The 20,432-nt window shown below is 36.8% G+C and overlaps 1 protein-coding gene across 1 annotated transcript in view; it reads left to right on the plus strand.

Moving 5' to 3' along the window:
* The window catches only part of LRP2 (low density lipoprotein receptor-related protein 2), a 120,915-nt gene that overhangs the window by 39,201 nt on the left and 61,282 nt on the right, over positions 1 to 20,432 (plus strand). The window contains exons 13-30 of the mRNA XM_010085835.1: positions 433 to 639; positions 2,717 to 2,919; positions 3,534 to 3,674; positions 4,583 to 4,786; positions 5,672 to 5,864; positions 7,014 to 7,139; positions 7,405 to 7,535; positions 8,268 to 8,405; positions 9,297 to 9,578; positions 11,628 to 11,867; positions 12,531 to 12,650; positions 13,146 to 13,262; positions 13,978 to 14,355; positions 15,235 to 15,483; positions 16,640 to 16,851; positions 17,339 to 17,523; positions 18,447 to 18,675; positions 20,044 to 20,221. Coding sequence (XP_010084137.1) covers positions 433 to 639; positions 2,717 to 2,919; positions 3,534 to 3,674; positions 4,583 to 4,786; positions 5,672 to 5,864; positions 7,014 to 7,139; positions 7,405 to 7,535; positions 8,268 to 8,405; positions 9,297 to 9,578; positions 11,628 to 11,867; positions 12,531 to 12,650; positions 13,146 to 13,262; positions 13,978 to 14,355; positions 15,235 to 15,483; positions 16,640 to 16,851; positions 17,339 to 17,523; positions 18,447 to 18,675; positions 20,044 to 20,221 — 3,533 coding nt within the window. The remainder of the gene's footprint in view (positions 1 to 432; positions 640 to 2,716; positions 2,920 to 3,533; positions 3,675 to 4,582; positions 4,787 to 5,671; positions 5,865 to 7,013; positions 7,140 to 7,404; positions 7,536 to 8,267; positions 8,406 to 9,296; positions 9,579 to 11,627; positions 11,868 to 12,530; positions 12,651 to 13,145; positions 13,263 to 13,977; positions 14,356 to 15,234; positions 15,484 to 16,639; positions 16,852 to 17,338; positions 17,524 to 18,446; positions 18,676 to 20,043; positions 20,222 to 20,432) is intronic.

Raw genomic sequence — 20,432 nt, forward strand, 5'->3', positions numbered from 1 at the left:
GGGCGAAGCCAGGGAAGCTAGTGTCTCCCAACCCAACAGGATTCAAAAATGTGTGTGAGCCATGAAAACTCGGATCCTCAGAGAACAGGAAGAGTAATTTCATGCAACTTGTAGTGATGGATGCTGCTTTCGTGATGCATCTATTTGTCACTGGTTTATTTCTGGCAGTACATTTAAGTCTGTATTTTACTAAGGAAACTCAGTATTTCTGAGGTCTCTTGGGTGAAAGCATATTACTTTCTCGATTCATTTTATAAAAGAAAATGCAAATTACTTCTTGGGCATGAGGTATAAAGTGTGTTTTCATAGTATGCCAGCTGAGAACTAAACTCTGTCCTGAAAGGGTGCTGGTTTTAAGTCCCATGTAAAATGTCATTTTTTTGTAAAATCTCACTGAAACATAGGACTTTTTCTTTTTTCCCCCCTTTATAGTTATTTGTTTTTCTCAGACTGGGATAGTCTGTCTGGTGATCCTAAAGTGGAAAGGGCCTTCATGGATGGCACAAACCGTCAGGATTTGATAAAAACAAAATTAGGCTGGCCTGCTGGAATAACTCTGGATATTGTATCAAAAAGACTTTACTGGGTTGACAGCCGGTTTGATTACATTGAGACTGTAACTTATGATGGGCTTCAAAGGTAGGAGAAATGTTATTCCTTGGAGGTTACAGATACACTGATTATTTTGTATGTAGTTCAAAGAAAGATTTGTCTAACAAAATGAGATACATGAAGGATTAAAATTAGAACATAATGAATGTGATGCATCTTAATCTCTATGGTGTCATGCTGCTGTTAGAAAATCCTTAATTCCCTCATCGTTCTTTGTCCTTTTTCTACCTTGAATACCTGTTGCACTTCTTTTATAATGTGTTTTTTTTTTTATAGTCTGCCACTATAGTATGCATTTTTATAGCATTTGTTTTTTAACATTTTTGTATTATATACATTGTCTTCCATCATCACTTCTTCGTGTCTTTTTCATGAATTAATTTATTTGAAATATTTCACTCCAAAACACCACTTTGTGTAATGCGTATTAAGTGCTCCTCCTACATTCTGACATCTTTGCTGTCAGAAATTAAGTCATCACTCACCCTGTTGTGATGCTGGGGAAACTACACCAGAGCACACAAAAAAGGAGTCCTTGGGTATTTATAGGACTGGGTCTTAAAGTATAGTGCTTAGAAGCCTGCTTATCTCTGCGTCTGTGATTAGTCTTTGTTACTCAAGCACAAGAAAAAAATTGTCCCCTTTAGCATACCTCCTACAGACTGACTTGAAAAACAGTCCTGTGCTCATTTTACAGGTTTATTTCTCAATGTAATTTTTCACTTATGAAATTCTAAAAATAATGCTGGCATCTTTGCTCCGTTATCAGGGCTTAGTAAGTCAAGAATGTGTTTAGTAAAATCTCTGGGTTTTGGGGATAAAAGCTTATCACTCACAGCAACACCAAAAAATATTGTAGATGTGCAAGTGGGCAACAGGCAATGGCATAAACTGCAAAGAATGTTAAATTACAGCTTACTGTCCACTTGTGTCACATCTTGCGTGCCTGCAGCATGAACCTAAATCACCCGGGAAACTGTTAAGAGTCGAGCTGTAGAACCCACCACACCATGTCCCTCCAACTTAGAGACAAGGATGTCATGTGGGACTGTGTCAAAGGCTTTGCACAAGTCCAGGTAGATGATGTCAGTTGCCCTTCCTCTATCCACCAGCGCTGTGGCCCTGTTGTAGAAGGCCACCAAATTTGTCAGGCACGATTTTCCCTTCATAAAGCTGTGTTGGTTGTCATCGATCAGCTGCTTGTTTTCCATGTGCCTTAACATAGATTCCAGGAGCATTTGCTCCATGATCTTGCCAGGCACAGAGGTGAGACTGACTGGCCTGTAGTTTCCCGGGTCTTCTTTATTTCCTTTTTTAAAAATGGGGTTATGTTTCCCCTTTTCCAGTCTGTGGGAACTTCACCAGAGTGCCACGACTTCTTGAATATGATGGATAGTGGTTTGGCAACTTCATCTGCCAGTTGAATCTGATTAATCTAGAATTAATCTGATTTTGTAGACCTTCCTTCATGACTCCATGACAATATTATTGTAGTGTTATTATGTATTGTGAGAGGACTTAAATGTCTCTATTTCTCTTCTAATATTTATCCAGAAAAATATTGTCACAATATTTTGCATAGAATAGATGCAACTTATTAGCATTTTGTTTTCTTTTGTTTTGCATGGGTGATGAGTTCAGGCTGAAGAAAGTAAATTTTTTTTTTTTTTTTTAACTGGATACATAGAATTTTATGGCTGTTGCAACCATAATTTTTTTTTAACATTCAAGGTTTCTTGAATATTTCAAATTGCTGAAGATGTCTTTGTTTTCCCCTGTTTGTCCTCTTTCTCTGATTTTCTCCCATTAATTATGAATCTTTTCCTATGTTTTTGAGTCGTCGTCTTTACTCACTGTGTTTTCTTGGAGGCTGCTAACTTTTTTGATGGCTCTGTTTTCACTGCTGTATCTTTCATGTTTATGTACTCTGTATGTTTGGCTTTGTATCTTCAGTTCATTTGGTCTTTTTCATTTGTACTGTGAAAGCTGCTATGTAGAAGCAAAACTAGTGAATGAATTAATAATCCTGAGTCCTTTCCTCTGTTTATGAAGTTAATTTGTAGATAATATTTTGTAAATAATTGTAAAACCATCTTTATAACAGGAGAACAATAGCTCATGGAGGCTCACTGATTCCTCATCCTTATGGAATCACTTTATTTGAACACAATGTTTATTTCACTGATTGGACCAAAATGGCAGTGGTGAAAGCTAACAAGTTTTCAGAATCTAACCCTCAAGTGATCTACCAGTCTTCGCTGAGACCTTATGGAGTGACAGTTTACCATGCTGCCAGGCAGCCATATGGTAAGACAGTAAGTAGGTCATTAAGGGACATTTGGGAACTATCTGACCAGAAGTTGGTAAAAGTTATGAGACACTGTTATTCTGCTCTAAACAACTAATAGTTATGATACATAAATTTGTATTGTAAAACTGGGCTGTTTTTTATCACACAGGGGTTTAATCCAGCTGTTCTAGTAATGAACTGTCAAATGCAACATTTACAAGTGGAGGAGTTTATTAAATATATCGATATTTGGAAGAGTCAAACTTGTGCTTATGAGCAGTGTTGATGTTTGGGAATTTTTTTCCTCAATGCTGCAATGGGAGTGTAGTTGGAAAAGGCTACCAATGTGAATTAATTCCCTGGAAAATAATTCTGAAGTAGAAAACTATAGCCTAGATTGTTGGCCTCAGTGCTGTGTGCTGTACAGAGCTGAATACCTTGAATGCTGATTAGCTCTGTTGTGATTTGGTGCATTGCAGCGTAGAACTGGTGGTATATGGTTTCCCTGTGATATAATTCCCACAGAGTCCACATGGTTTGCTGTGGATGTTGAAAAAATCCTGAAAAATTAAGATAATGATGCCATTAGGTTAATAGATGAAACTGTAATCCTATCTGTATTGTTTTCCAGTAAGAAATCCTTGTGGAGGTAATAATGGGGGATGTGAACAGATCTGTGTTCTCAGCCACAAAACAGATAATGATGGACTAGGTTATCGCTGTAGATGTATACTGGGCTTTGATCTACACACAGATGGACGACATTGCGTTGGTAAGAAAATGCCTTATGTTTGTTGGAAATAGCGCTATTCCATTAGCTCTAGAGTTATTTCTAGAACATCCTTTCTGTTTTCAGTAGCTTTGTGGGTTCAATATGCCAAGGACTTTGTTTTTCCACCACAGCTCTTATTGACAGCTTTAAATGTAATAATTTCTGATGATGCTCATTTCAAGCCACATAAACTGAAATTTACCACCTTTTATGAGCATTTTTAAAGTGTTAGATATTAAATATGTGTAGATAGCTGTATGATAAGCTCTTAAACCTGAAATCAGGCATGGATGCTTGCTAATATGAAAATTTTGCATTATTTTGAACATGTAAGTCTGCAGTAATGTGCAGATTAAGTTGGTCTTATCCCTTTGAACGTGTATGGCAAGAATAAGAGATTCAGTTTTGGAGCTGTGGGCTTCCATCAGCAATCTCCTGTTTCCTGTTTGAGTGCAGAATTGTCACTAATGGGAGGTTTACCATGTGTGTCTATTGGCAAATTAAGCCAAACATGTTGTCTATAGTTTATAGACCATGCATTTCTCTGGCTCACTCAGGTATGGTCTGGTTATACGGTGGCTCCACAAAACCTGGGAGTTATTTTTTTTTAGGTGATTGTAAAGAGGTGAGCACAGAAGATGATTTCTGCTTCCACAGGGATAATGTTTTCTCTAAAGGGGTATTGGGACCACAGTAACAATGCAAGAGGAATACCCGACCACATCACCTAATATTCTGGTTTGGGTTTTGTTTTTCTTCTTCAGTTTTTAGGTCCGTGTATATTTAAATTCCTGTTTTCTCATTCTTCTTTTTTCTATTTGCAGACTGTTAGCATTGCCAAAGAAAAATAAAGCTCAATTGTCTCACCTTGTGAATAAGTAGAGACTGTCTGATCTTTTCTTTTGCAGCTGTGCAGCAGTTCCTGCTGTTTTCATCCCAGCTGGCAGTGCGGGGAATCCCATTCAATCTCTCCACCCAGGAAGATGTGATCATACCTGTAACAGGGAGTCCTTCGTACTTTGTTGGAATTGACTTCTCTGCTCAGGATGACACCATTTTTTTCTCAGACACAAGTAGAGACATGATCTATAAACAGAAAACTGATGGTTCAGGTGAGAAATATCCTTAGGAATTGTAGAGTTATTGTGGTAAGGAGAGTAGAATATATATTTCTAAGAAGAAGTACAAAAAGTCACATTGTGAGATATACAGACAAATCTCAGTGTCACCCCAGTAATCTGGAAAATGTCAGAAATGTTTGGTTCACTTCATATTAAGCTTGTTGAAGTTTTCCTGTTCTTTGAGAAACTTGCTGAATGTGTTTGGCAATGAACCATTTGTAGCACTTCTCACGACTAGTCTTTGTCATCATCAGTCTGTTTATGCAGACTAGTATGCCTTTCAGTAGTATGAAGCCAAGTTTCTCTTTTTAATTTCCCTATCTGGAGAGCAGGATGTTTGCTATGATACTGTAATACAGAAAAAGAAGATTATGGTTGTGAGATTTTTGGAAGTCCTTTTTGTGGTAGTGAAGAAGAATGTTTCTCTCCAATTTGTAGTAATGATCAAATATATATTAAGTCAGAATATAGTCTTCTGAGTTTACTTGCTGCCTTGGTCAGATTAATGGTAGACTGCAGCTGACCATTACTGTGCAAAGAGTAGGTAAGGTCTGGCTGTTGAGGAAGATGTCCTTACCACACTGACCTTGCTGATGTTCATTCATAAAACTTTCAGTGTAAACTTAGTGACAGATTTTTCCCTTGTCTTTGGCTAGTCTTTATTTTTCCTCTTTTGGGTTTGTGCTCCTGAACATACACCTTCACCTGGAGCAAAGGGCACCCCCACTCCCCTTGGTTATTGGTCTTTATATTAAGTAGCACAGAGGCAGCATTTTTACAAAGGGAGACCACTAGTTTTGTGAACAGAATACTGTGTTCATGTTATTTCCTCTGTTCCTAAACATTTACAATCATTATGTGTGTTATACATTCTAGGAAGAGAAATCCTGACAGCTAATAGAGTGGAAAGTGTTGAAGATTTGGCCTTTGACTGGATCTCAAAGAATCTATACTGGACAGACCCTCGATATAGGAGCATTAGTGTGATGAGGCTGGCAGATAAATCTAGGAGAGCCATTGTTCAGAATTTAAATAATCCTCGATCAATAGTGGTTCACCCTGTTATTGGGTAAGTTTAGCTTTGGTTTTCACTTGGAACTACATGAATGAATTTATGGTTTAAGCAGCATTGGTGAGGTTAGATTTACATCTCATTCTGGATTTCTGTTTTCATTTGTATTTACTGTGTCTTTTCAGTTCTCTTGTCTTTATTTTGTTTTATTCTGACCTAGGATTCAGCACGCAGAGGAAAGGGCAAGGTGATACAGATTCCAGATGAAGGAAGCACTCAAAATAATTCTCTTTGAAAGCACCAGTTTTTTTTTTGGTTTTTTTTTTTTTTATTCCTGTCTGTTGATCAACAGGCAGACAAACTTTATTTCTTTTTATCACTCAGATTAGAAAGCTATTTCTCATAGTTGAAAGATATTTTCTAAATTACTTTTAGTATACTTTCAGTTCCCGGAATGCTAACCTTAGTTCCTTTATTTTTAGTTTCTTTATTTGAACATATTAGATACTACTGGCTGTATTTGATAGAGACTTTACAATATGTGATTCTTTGTATATAAAATGAAGACCTGCTTTTCTGTTAAGTCCTGCATAACTTCAAATTCAATACTCTGTGTTATTTGGCCATGCCAAAACAGCATTTTTTTCACAGCACAGTTCATCTTCCTATACTACTAAATTTCTTAGTTCTTCGATATTGATTTTTCTAGTTTAGTAGCCAAATAATCTTGTAAGAATAGTTTTGAACTTGGATCCTTAGGCATCCCAACCTCTTTTGTTCACTGCTTTGCAAAGTTATTTAACACTAGCTTCAACCCTTTGACTGTAGGCAAAAGTCAAAAGAATCAGGAGAAAATTCTTCATAATATCCGTGCTTATTTCTAAGTATTACCTGGAAGAGCCATTTTTGCTTGATTCTCCCTCCTTCTCAGTACTTAAATTGAATCTTTAACGTTTTTTTAAAAAGTTACAGATATTTATGTCTAAAGGGACAAACAACTTCTGAAGATTTTTAAAGCAGTTGTACACAGGATAACTATTAATAGTTGGTAGCCCTACCAATTGAGGAGAGGGTCAACATAAAATTGTATTCTTTTAAGGTATGTGACGATGTGGTACAAAGAAGAATATTAGTGCTGTTCAAGTGTTGCTCTGTTCTATTACATTATATTATTGGGCTTTTGTCTCTTCTGATGTATCCTTTCAGGTATATATTCTGGACAGATTGGTTCCGTCCTGCTAAAGTCATGAGGGCCTGGAGTGATGGTTCCCATGCCTTGCCAATTGTGAATACAACACTGGGCTGGCCTAATGGCCTAGCCATTGACTGGAGGTAAGGATGACACAGAAGGCAGAGAAGCTTTCTCCCTTTAAACTGTTAGGAATTGTGGCAGATTGCATGCACTGGCACTTTTGTACTGAAGACCTTGTTTTTAACTTGCTTTACACAACTGTAAAATGTGAGATTTTTTCAGAATCCCTCCCCACACACCCCAGTAGTCCCTTGTCAAGTTTAAGATTACTACTTGAGAAAATGTGAGTGCTTCCTAATAGACATAATGTCGTTTGAGGAGATATGCCGTTTTCATTATTTCTAGTGCTCTGAGGCTGTACTGGGTGGATGCCTTTTTTGATAAAATTGAGCACAGCACCTTTGATGGGTTGGACAGACAGACTCTTGAACGTATTACTCAGATGACTCACCCATTTGGCCTTACTATTTTTGGAGGTAAGTCTGGAATTGAAAAATATTATCTATTATCACAGATTTCTTTTTGATATGGTGATCTGTGAGGATGTGTGATAAAATAACATGGACTTTGTAATACTGCTTTTCCTATAAAAAGCACTCTTTAAAGTTTCTATTAAAATATATATTTAGTACTTCTTGCTTATTTTTAAGACTGTTTTTATCTATATTTGTATTTAAATAATTTGAGGCAGATCAGGTAATTCTTTCAGTGCAACAAGGCAGATATGCTGTACTAATTATAGCTTCCAAGGTGGGCTCATGCTGGACAGACAAGGTGAATCACCTCCCTGGAGGTGATCAGCAATTTCAGGATTTTATTAGTTGGATGTAGAGTTTATCACTGGATTTACATTGTGTGTGAAGAAAGATGTCAGCATCTGACCCCTTTTGTTATTGTGTAAAAATGTCTTCAAAAATATTCTAAAATTTTCTGTAAAGTGGTTGTAATGAATGACTTCTAAAATTGCCTTGGAATTTGAAATGTCAGTTGAGTCTGTTGTATCTCGATTTAATTGAAACCTGAGAGGGCTTGTTTTTCTGTCTGCGTATGACTGCATTAGTGTTAAAAGTCCTTCTGTCTTTTTCATGAAACAGTTATGAAAAATTAGTAAATTTACATAAAAAGCCATGCAGTTTTTTCTTATGATGTTTGATATTTTATGTCATATTGCTCTGTAGTTGTTATCTGTTAAATGTCTTTCAAAACAGGTTATGCCTATTTCACTGATTGGAGACTTGGTGCAATAGTTCGAGTGAGGAAGTCTGATGGAGGAGAAATGACTGTTATTAGGAGGGGCATTAGTAACATTATGCATGTTAAAGCATATGATGCTCATTCCCAAATAGGTGAGTTCTTTTGTTGTACAGATGAAAGACAGGAAATAGGGAATAAGAGACAAAATATTAGGGACAGCAGGCTTCCATTCTCGATTTTTAGAAATGGATATACTGAGTGTTAACTGACCTGCAGCACAGGCACTTGCAATCACACATGTATTTCACTGTTTTGTGGCTGTATGCAGTTTTCCTCCACACTTTGGTTACTTTATTTAATAACCTTGTAAAATGAAGTTATGATTCCATTGTATTTTGTGTAATTGTATCACTAATTACAACCTTATATTTCTTTTTTTGTGGTAGAAGTTTTAGTTAAATTGAACTATTTATGTGGAGGAGTTGGGTAAACATTTATTAATCAAACTGCTATTCTTAAAGTAATCACTGTGGTTAAGTCCCTAATTTTTTAAATTTTGTTTTCACTGCTGAATTCTGTTCAATTCTATAATCTAAAACAAAGATTGACTATTGTAGTTAATTTAGTAAAACACCCAATGCACTTACCAAATATATGATCAAACCATGTGCTAAAGCTTGCCACCTATTTGGTGTCCAAAGATTGGATCAAGTTGCTGTTCAAAGGTCTGCATGTGTTGTAGTATACTTGTTTAGAGACAGTTGATAAAAATTGTCAGAAAATTGGTTGAACTTTAGTAGTGTGTTCTTTCCTTCCGTAAACATTTGTGTCCATGAAGGAATATGGAATGTAGGACTTACTATTATGACTTACTACTGCTGTTAGTGAACTTGACCCTGTTTTGCAGTGTATGCAAAACTGGGATTTGCTGCAGCATATTTTTTTTTTTTTGTTAAACATTCTTTTACAGTTACTATGCACTTTTAAAAGTTCCCAAGCTGTTACAATAGTGTATACATTGATCTTTCCTATCACTTTTTAAGGCTCTAACTACTGTAATAGAGGAACAAATCCCAATGGAGATTGCAGCCATTTCTGCTTCCCAGTACCAAATTTTCAGAGAGTTTGTGGTTGTCCTTATGGCATGAAGCTGGCCTCAAATCAGCTGACATGTGTTGAAGATCCATCCAATGAACCACCCACTTTGCAGTGTGGCTCCTACTCATTTTCCTGTGGTAATGGAAGATGTGTGCCTCGATACTATCAGTGTGATGGTGTTGATGATTGCCATGATAACAGTGATGAACAAAACTGTGGTTCTTTAAGTAAGTAATCCCTGTAATTTACAGTTAGTGTTTGTTGTTTGCAGTTCAGAAAGTTTGATGAGTTAGTTTCATTTTGTTGGAATAAACCCCGATTTTTTAGGGTTGCATCTGTGGGTAAATCTTGAAATCTACCTGGGAGATTTGTTACTTTGGAAATTATTCCGATAACTCAGATTCAACACTGGCCACTTAGGAATGCACAAAAATATTAATATCTCACTAGTTCTCAAAATTCAATTTACAGAGTAACAAAAATTTATCTTCTAAAGAAAAAAGTTGTCTTTATTCTTAGTTTTTTGTAAATTTTGAAAGATACTCAAGAATATCACTTGCTTGTCTTAGTTTGATGCGTGGTGAGGGACAAACTACCTTAATAAAGATGAAAACATTTAAAAAATAGCACCATAAGAAAAATAACAAAACCATATGCTGTTTTGCCAGTCGACGAGGTTAGCACAAAGGACACAGGCATCAAATTAAAAAAAAGTGAGCTTATTTTTAATTATGTTTAAAGTGATAAAATAATGAGGAAAATAATACAGTGAAAATGAATTAAAGCAAAATAAGGTAAAGCAGCAAAATAATAAGTGAACTACTATAGCAAGCAGAAAGTAAGGTAATGCACCTAATCATTACTACATAGAGTTAGTGACAGTGATTAAGAAAGATACATCACCAATTGCCCTATTAACACATTACCATCATCCAGATCCGCAGTCGCTGGGGAGCCCATTTGCAGCGAGGATTTGGAGAACCCTTCCCGGCAATTGGGAAATCTCTGTACAGTGTGTCCACTGTATAGATGAGGTTTCCAAGTTTCCCTGCGAACAGTCTCTGCTTTTATACAATTAAACAACTTTCTATCTTAAGCTGTGAAAAAACATCCGGTGTAGTTTTTTTTTCCTTGTTAACTTTTACTCACGTTTGGCCAGAACCTGAAAAAAAATTAAGAAGAAGTAAAGATATCTGGTTACCTTTGATTGTGTATCTCTCAGCAAAGCCCGTCACCACCCTATTGCATTCTTTTACCTAGAGGTCTGTTTGGCAGTTTGAGATAGGTGTATCTCTTTTTGACAAGGGCGGCTACTGTTACACAACTATAATCTTACAGGAAGCATTACAGCAATGCTCTATAAGCGTTGCAACGAAAGCTTTTATAAATTGGCATATATTCATAAGGTAATACATTGCATACTTGATCAATATTATGTGTATTAGATGTATTGTTAGGATGTGACGTTCATCTAGAGGTCAACTTTGATTCAGGGCCTGACTGCTCAGGCCCTAGTATTTCATATGCATTGTGTAACCTTCCTCTAAGATTAGATCAGCACACTTTATTTCATTTAATATCTGAATACAAATTTTATGTTTTTCATTCTATTTGGACACTTCTGAACTACTCATTACATCTTGATTTTCAGTGAAGTGGATTAAAAGCACATTGGTTCATTTCCTGCTTTTACTGTAAAGTGTCTCACACAAAATATTTTGTTGATAAGTAAATTGAGAGAACAGCGGGCTAATGATAGTTGATAAGACGTTGAAGAGTTCTTGGCTTTTATGACATGTTTGATGTTTCTTTCTTCAGAGTTAGTTTGTTCTTTGAAATCACAGAAAAGAAAATAGGTCACATTAATACAGTGTGTTCCTTAATGCATAGGACTAACTAGTATGACTAAGGTATAACCTCTATTTCTTATTAGTGAGCTATTTCAGAATAACTAGAATGTCTTTTGTGGAAAAGCAAAGTGTAAACCAAATGGCTACTTGAAGAAATTATTTTTCTTGTTCTTTAGATTGCTTTGAAGTGATAAGCAATTTAGTTTTTTATTTATTCTTGCAGTTTACAAAAGCTTGTAAGTATTCTGTTCAGTTCTGCAGCATAGTGGCATGACAGACATTTTCATGTTAAGCAATATGCATTTTAGAATGTGATGCATATTCTAGACATTCTGTAAGTATACAAAATGTACTGAATATTCTGGAAGGGAAGAAAAGTTTTGGAGATATTTATAAAAGTGTCCCCTTGTTTTGTTTTTTATTTAGACAATACTTGTGCTTCATCAGCTTTTACCTGTGCCAGTGGACAGTGTATTCCAGGTCGCTGGCATTGCGATAAACATAATGACTGTTTTGATGGCAGTGATGAATTGCATTGTCCTACACAAGGACCCACTTCATGCCCTGTAACCCTGTTCACCTGTGATAACAACAGATGTATTCCCAGGATCTGGCTATGTGATACTGATAATGACTGTGGTGATGGGTCAGATGAAAAAAACTGCAGTGAGTATCACAGGTGTCTGTTGTTTTTTTAAACAACTGTGTATGACTACATAGATATTTGTGTTGGTATAAGGATGATAAATGAAATTAGGAAATAGAACCAGTATCTAAATTAGACTAATATTTTGCCCTCCCTAAGATGTGGAAAACTTGTCTAATTTGGACTACCAGAGTCAAGTAGAATGCAGAAAAATAATTTAAAAAAAATAAAAAGGGGCAACTGTGATAGTTGTAATGATGGTGCTGCACACTGTCATCCACTGCAATTTACAGCAACAAGCAGCTAAAGCTGAGAAGTTCTAAGCACTTACTTCATACATGCACTCAGTAATGACTAATGGTGTAGTCAGCTAGTCTAGTCTGTAAGATTTTACCAGAAGTATCTGTAATTATTTTGCAGTAAAGTAAGACAGTAGTTTCTCCATATATTTCTTTAGTGTTATTTATCACTGAGTTGAGTCTTCTGTTTGTTTTGCATGAGTCCATGCCTATATATGAATAAACAATTACCTGATACTAATGTATCAGTGCTTTTAATTTATGTGATTACTAGTTAAATGCTGCAAGTTAGTGCAGTGCAAGTATCTTTATACTGTCTCAGTTTTATGCTGATTTCAAAAGAGAGAAAGGAAACACATCTGTGTTTATTGTCATTTGTAATAGCTTTCACAGGTACTTGTGAACCCAGGCAATTTCAGTGTCCTGACCATCGCTGTATTGACCCATTCTATGTCTGCGATGGAGACAAAGACTGTGTAGATGGTGCTGATGAGCGTGACTGCAGTAAGTATAACTTTGTTTGTTTGACGCCTCTTTATTGTTTTCTCACTCTTACCCCCTGAGGGGTTTTTGGTGATGTGATATTACCAGCTCCAAGATAGCAGAATGTATAATAAACCTATCAATAAATTTACCCTGTTTGTGATGTCTGTTTTAGCATTTTAGTAAGCACTTTCATCTCTGGGCTGGTTGCAGAGGGCTGAAATCTATTTCCTCTGTTTTCTGTAGATTCCAAGGTCACCACATTTTCTGTGTCCCAGGGAAATCATGGTCTTCAGTGGAGCTTGGACTCCTGATACCATACCTGACTTGAGCACCTGCAGAAAAATTACATGCAGTCTAGCTCTGTAAAATAAATAAGTAATATTAATATATTTTTTTATTTCGTAGTATATAACTGCAGTGCCGATACCATAACTGACTTGAGCACCTGCAGAAAAATTAGGTGCAGTCTAGCAAAATAAATAAGTAATATTAATATATTTTTTTATTTTGTAGTATATAACTGCAGTGCCACAGAGTTTAAATGTCTAAGTGGAGACCAGTGTATCAGCACCTACTACCAGTGTGATGGTGTTTTTGACTGTAATGATCACTCAGATGAGATTGATTGCCGTAAGTATATTGATGCTGAAAGAAAGGCTTCAGTTATTAGGTGATGCTTCTGAAAATTTCCTTTATCTGCTATATCAAGTAACTGTCACTACCGTCCTTAAAACCTCAAAGTTCTTTTTAGGGAAACTGGCCTAAAAATTGTTTTTCTGAGCAGAAATTTGTTAAACAGAGCAGGTTCCTGCTCAAGAGTAGATTTTTCTGGTGTAGTATAGAGTTTGCATTCCTTTTGATACTAACATTTTGTTTTACTTGGCATCTCAGTCTCAGGGTTTAAAAATAACATTAAGGAGTCTATTGATCTAGAAAACTGAGAACCTTGTATCCATGACAGTTAGACTGACATTTTTCCTTGAGTAATTTTTTAAAGTTAGTCAAAATGTTGCAATGCAGGGCGGTGAAAACTTGTTTCAGAAAGTAATTCCATATTGCTTTGGGCATATACGTAGAAATCAATATACATAGATGTCAATACGTGCTTGCTCAAAATGTAACAATGATTGAGTTGCCTTGTTCACCATGTTATAAAGTCAGAGTTAAGTTGGTCAGATTCTGAAATGTCGTGTAGATTAACTGTAATTCTATGGCCTGGTCTAAAAGCAGCACAGTTCTCAACAGTGTTGTAAATATTTATGCAAGAGATGAACTGAACATAGTGATTTTGCTTCTCTGTCTAAAATTGAAACATCTTCTGAACTGTTGAATGTCACTCTTTTAGCTACAAGACCACCAGGGATGTGCCATGAGAATGAATTCCAATGTCAATCAGATGGCAATTGTGTTCCTGCTAACTGGGAATGTGATGGCCATCCTGACTGTGCAGATGGCTCAGATGAACATCATAGATGTCCTGCCAGGACCTGTCCTCCATCTCTTTTCCGCTGTGATAATGGCAACTGTGTCTATCGAGCATGGATCTGTGATGGTGATAACGACTGCAGAGATATGAGTGATGAGAGAGATTGTCCTACTCAACCCTTCCGGTGCCCCAGCTGGCAGTGGCAATGTCCAGGTCACAGTATCTGTGTGAATCTGAGCAGAGTATGTGATAATTCTGCTGATTGTCCTAATGGAGCTGATGAATCCCCGTTGTGCAGTAAGTTACTGTTCAAACATCTACTATAGCCTACTATGTGCTACAGTTTCAGAAAGAATATTCAGCATGCTGTATTTAGTGCAGCAACATTTCTAGCAGAAATTGTAAGCGTACTGAAATTAGCTCAAATTACTAAGGGGAACTTGCTTGCAGTGAAAGGATGCTGTGATGATGACTGATGAATGCATTACCCATGTTCAGTCTTGTGCTCTGAATTCTAATGTGACATCCACTGACTTCAATATAGGTTTTTATATAGCAATACGGGAATGAGCTTTGTCTTCCTGAATGCGTTCACTAAAGCATGGCATGCTTTAAGATCAGATGAAATGTGATTCAGTCCTTAATATTTTCTTTTAAATTTCTAACTTCAAAAATCATGAAAAAAATCTAGAAGCCCACATGTAGTCAGAATTTGTATTTATGTTGATTATGAATTGATTTAAGCATAACCTTTTTCTTTCTTTCCTTCCTTCCTTCCTCCTCCTTCTCTTTAATCAATGTACATTCTCAGATGAACCCCAGCCAGGTATGATTATAAATTATTTTAAAGTATTGTTTTTAAATACAATTTTAAGTGTGGAGTGGTACAGTAAAATTTTGTGTATATCTAAATAGTTTTAAAAATTTGTTATAAATTCTTAAGACAGACTTCTGTTTAGCATTTATTTAATGGGATTCAGTAGTACATACTATGTTGCTATGTGCCTTTATGTGCAGTGTGTGCTATATTTTGCATAAGTCCATTGCATAGCTGATGATTGTGCAGTCATGTTTTAGCAGCATCCTTAGGCTAGTAATGCAATTGCAAAATACTAAATTTAGTGTAAGAAGCTTTTGATGACTATTTGCTTATTTCCTTCCCAAACCCCGTTTCAGATCAGGAGAGCTGCTCTGACAATAATGCCGGCTGTACTCATGAATGTATTCAAGGACCCTTTGGAGCTCAGTGTACTTGTCCTGTTGGATACCAGCTTGCAAATGACTCCAAGACCTGTGAAGATATTAATGAATGTGAACCTCCAGGCTTTTGTAGTCAGCATTGTTACAATGAGAGAGGGTCTTTTAGGTGTTACTGTGATGAAGGATACATTCTAGAAACCAATGGGAAGACTTGTAAAGCAGCAGGTGAGGAACATTGATGTCAACCTAAAGATTGACAACAGAGTCTGGAAAATGTCCAGCTTTGCCATTTTCATATTGTTCTCTTTTAAAAGAGCTGATATAAACAACCACTTAAAGTTGTTCATGGCAGATGACTTTGAGTATTAAAACTATCAGCTGAGGGGTTAATTGGAAACTATTATTTCCTTGAAATAATGTATTTAAATTAACACAGTAATTTTTAGGCCTGGAATGGCCAAAAAAATATTCTGGAGAAAAGCAATGCCAGGAACCTGTAAGCCATAGGTTAAGATTTGCTTCTTATAAAGCTCAGTGCTCACAGTGTGTTTAAATCCCAGCCTTTCACAAGACTTACCTTGTGCCTATGCCATACTTTGCTCATTTCTAAAGAGCAAACAACACTGACACAGCCTAGCTGTCTGTTGTTCTGTATCTTACATAGTACACTGACAGTGCAGAGGAGCCATATACCCAGTGGAATTTGTCACCACAGGTTTCCTGGTTTAGGAATATAGGTTATGGAAGACTCTTGCACTTCACCTACGAATAAGTCTGGCCCTTACTAATAGTGAGTTTCTCATAGTTTGCTGTCTTTATGGTTGCTACTCTTTAGTTGTTTTTCAGCATCTTATCAGTGTAAGCTGCTGCAGAGCAATCCAACCACAGCAGCCTATGGCTTTGCTGTAATCTGTTTATTCTCCTCCCTGGCCCTCATGGGAAGGCGGAAAAAAAAGGGCAGGCTGGCTAAAAAGGAGGAAGAGCCAGGATGCAGAGAGTAACAAAGAACTTTGGGGTTTGAATCAGGACTGGGAACTGAGAGTGACTTAAGGAGGAATGAGAGCTGGATGTCAGCAGCAAACTGGTTGGACAATTGGGAAGAGGACCTGAGGTCCAGATATGAGATGGGAAGGGGGGTCTAGTAGAAAGAGTAAATGATGGAGAAAGGGTGGAAGAAGGCCAAGGTAGATCCAAAAGTCATGACGGACAGACTGGATATGATAAAATATTTTGGCTTGAGAATTGATTTGAATATGTGCTTTCAATGTGCATATCTAGCTACAATAGCTTTGATGCTATAAAGCCATGTCAAATTACTCAGTGTTTTTTTTCTTGTAGATTTACTGTTGAATAGTTTATTTTAGATTCTTTTTTTTGACAGAGTCTGGGAATCTTCTTTTGCTGGTGGCAAGTCGTAACCAAATCGTTGTGGACAACATCACCTCTCAGTCACACAGTATTTATTCTTTGGTTCGGGATGGAAGGAATATTGTGGCTATTGATTTTGATTCAATCACAGATCGTATTTTTTGGTCTGATACAACACAGGATAAAATTTGGAGTGCTTATCAAAATGGCACTGACCGAAAAATAGTAAGTTTTGCTGAGTTATTCTTGTCTCTTCATTGTAGAGAGAAAATGAAGACACTGTATCTCCAGTTACCAAAGGGGAAGAGGGAAATCCCAACATAGTAAGAAGAGAGATAACATAGACAAAGTTAAATAACTGTAGATACCAAGCCAACATTTCATATAGCTTTTTGAAAAAGAAAACAGAATGCTTTCAGGAAGCCCTTTTTTAACTTCAGGCTGTAAGTTGATTTTCCTATTAGTGGATGCTAACTTCTTCAAAAGACCCACTGAAGTTAGCAGATGTGTTTGGGTATATGCTTTGTCAGTGCTTTAAACATGTACATTGTGATTCATTCTGCACAGGAGACCTAGAAAATGTTGGGGATTTTCCGTATCTATAGAAATGGAAAGGGTAAAAATTTAATATCAACTAGTTTGATCTCTCTCTCTCCTTTTTTTTCTTTCTTTCTTTCTTTTTTTTTTTTTTTTAATTTTTGTTATTAAACAGGTATTTGACAGTGGTGTCACCGTGACTGAAAGTATAGCGGTAGATTGGGTAGGTCGCAATCTTTACTGGACAGACTTTGTTCTGGAAACAATTGAAGTCTCTAAAATGGATGGGAGCCACAGGACTGTGCTGATTAGTGAAAATGTAACAAACCCAAGGGGACTAGTTTTAGATCCCAGAATTGAGTAAGATTTTTTTATGTTTTGTTTTGAAAAGATGCGTATTTTATGATATAACAATATTCAAATTTGAGATATACCAAATTGTATTGTAATTCTAAATGACAAGGGGAAGAGAAAAGACAATTTTTAAAAATAGTGTGTTTGCAGAGTTGATTTAATATTTACAGTCATATGGTAATTATTTGTAATCTGTTGCTCTGTTTCACTGTAACAAGATGGGTCTTTTTTCCTGTAAAACAGATTTTCCTACATTTTCTTCCTAGTTAAGAACTATTAATTCAAAATTCTGACATGTCATTATCTGTTGGTGGTATACCACAAATTTACATGTAATATAGTGTTGTATGCCTACCTGGCAAAAACCAGGCTCCTTCACAGCCCCAAGTCTAAAATAATTATCTATACCATATTACTGTTATCACAAAAGCACCTTCCCATTTCAGACAGCAAGTGGCATAGAGTAAATGGAATGTTATTTGAACCATTCATGTACAAACTTTTTACTATTTTTTGAGCTCTTTAATGCCTTGAACTCTGCTGCCAGCCACATGGGGTTCTTCAGTTATAGCACCGTTATAATGATCAATGCATACCTGTGAAAGTGCAAGCCCATAACAAATTATTATTTAGCAACTGGAAAATCAGATTATAATTAACATTGAAAAACAGTGGTTAACAGTAGCTTCTATATCCTGCTATTATTGACAAATGGAAACAGCAGTAGTAGTATTAGAAAAATTTTTACAACAGAGATTATGGTAATATCTAAGTAAGCGTATTGCTTAAATGAATAATTTCAGTATCATTGTGAAGGACTTTTAAAAAGGTTATTTCTGGTTTTTGGCTAATGAGTCCTTGTGTAACATTTCTCAGTAGGCAGCTAAGTGTTTTTTTTCAGATTGGTAACCAAAATTTACTTTTTTCAGTGCTCATGTAATGTTCTGGACTGACTGGGGCCAAAACCCTCGAATTGAAAAAGCCAGCATGGATGGCAAAATGCGAACCGTGATTATTAACAATAAAATCTACTGGCCCAATGGACTCTCCATTGATTACCCAAATAAACTTCTCTATTTTGCTGATGCCTATCTTGATTATATTGATTTTTGTGATTACAATGGAAACAACAGACGACAGGTGGTTGCAAGTGATTTGGTAAGACCTTGATAAGAAATCATTGTTTCCCCATGTGCTTGCTGACAGTACTTAAAAACATATTTGTATTGTCATGGACTTGTGTGTGTTTTTCTTCAAAATACTTGTGTGAAGCAGATAGGAAGTATTTTAGCTGCTTTCTGCAGCTGGAAAAAGAATTGCATATCCTATTCACAGTCTCACAGGTTCTTCAACAGAACCTGGAGCTGAGTGTAGACTTGGTGCTTTAGATCCTTCTCATTTGTTCTTTCTGCATGCATGAAGTCTAAAGGTGACATCTGACATTGCTGCTACTAGGTGGTACATTTGCTGTAGGCAAATACAGTACGTAAAACCTGAAAGAACTTTCCCCAGTCACTTTCTGTGAGTGATGATTGCTGCTGTTCTTGACAGCAGTGAAGGGTTTTGTGCCATGAGGACTTGCTGGGTGCAGGGCACTTGATGAAGACCAGCCCTCTTACAGGCTATCTCCCAATGAGGTGCTGCTGGCAACTTGTAGCACTGTCCCTGTGCTACACTGTCCCAGCACAAGTTCAGATGTTCAGTTGTACACATAAGCTGGTATAAATAACCACATGTATGTTATCAAGAATTGAACGTTGGGGCTTTTATTTTTGGCTAGACATTTCTTGTGCTATAATTATTTTAAGCTGAAAGAGGGTAGATTTAGACTAGACATTGGGAAGAAATTTTTTACTGTGAGGGTGGTAAGGCACTGGCACAGGTTGCCCAGAGAAGTTGTGGATGTGCCTGGAGGTGTTCAAGGCCAGGCTGGATGAGGCTTTGAGCAACCTGGTCTAATGGAAGGTGTCCCTGCCCATGGCAGGGGGGTTGAACTAGATGATCTTTAAGGTCCTTTCCAACCCAAACCATTCTATGAGTCTATGAAATAGGAGCCGGTGCAATCTTTATTACCCCACTCTTAGTTTTCTGAAATTTAGATAAGCCACCTTCTTTGACCCTCTGGTAAATTGTAGGGGAGCTTATCAGAGATGCAAGGTCATGACAGGTCCATAACTCTGACTACACATTTCCTCTTGTGCCCTTGAAAATCTACAATAGTGTCTTCATCTGTTGGTTCCCTATGTTCTGCCCTACGGTTAGACTGCTATGTTAATTCCTCATGCTGTACATCTCACAGGATCTATTTAGCATTTTCATTAAAGAAATGCATATATCCCCCATAGTTAATGTCTTGTTTTCAGGCAGTAGATGATCTTGAATATTCTTTTGCTGAAAAATATCTTTTGAGACAGAGCTGCTTTTTTTCTTATTTTTAAAATTATGCTCAGCTCTGCTGTTACTTCATTGCAAGCTTTACATATACAATTCTCCAGAACTAAATTGGTAAACATTCTTGCTTTTTAGATATTGCAGCATCCACATGCTATAGCTGTCTTTGAAGATTTTGTCTACTGGAGTGACCGCTATACTAATCGAGTAATTCGGGCCAATAAATGGCATGGAGGAAACCAGACAGTTATGATTTATAACATTCACCAGCCTCTGGGGCTTGTGGCAGTCCATCCTGTAAGGCAACCTAATGGTAAGTTCAGCAAAACAGCTTTGGTAATTACAAAATGAAGCCATGCTGCAGTGTCGTGCGTAGGCACTCCTGGATTCGGTCTTGTCACCAAGTGGGCTGGGTTGAAGCAAGCAAATAATTGATAATGTTGACTTGCAACTGAAGGTCATTTCAGCCTGTCCAACCTGTGGAAGCAGCCTGTTCGACCTCGAGTTTAGGGAACAACACCTGG

The sequence above is a fragment of the Pterocles gutturalis genome, unplaced genomic scaffold (genome assembly GCF_000699245.1).
Source record: "Pterocles gutturalis isolate BGI_N339 unplaced genomic scaffold, ASM69924v1 scaffold6981, whole genome shotgun sequence".
Lineage (NCBI taxonomy): Eukaryota > Metazoa > Chordata > Aves > Pterocliformes > Pteroclidae > Pterocles > Pterocles gutturalis.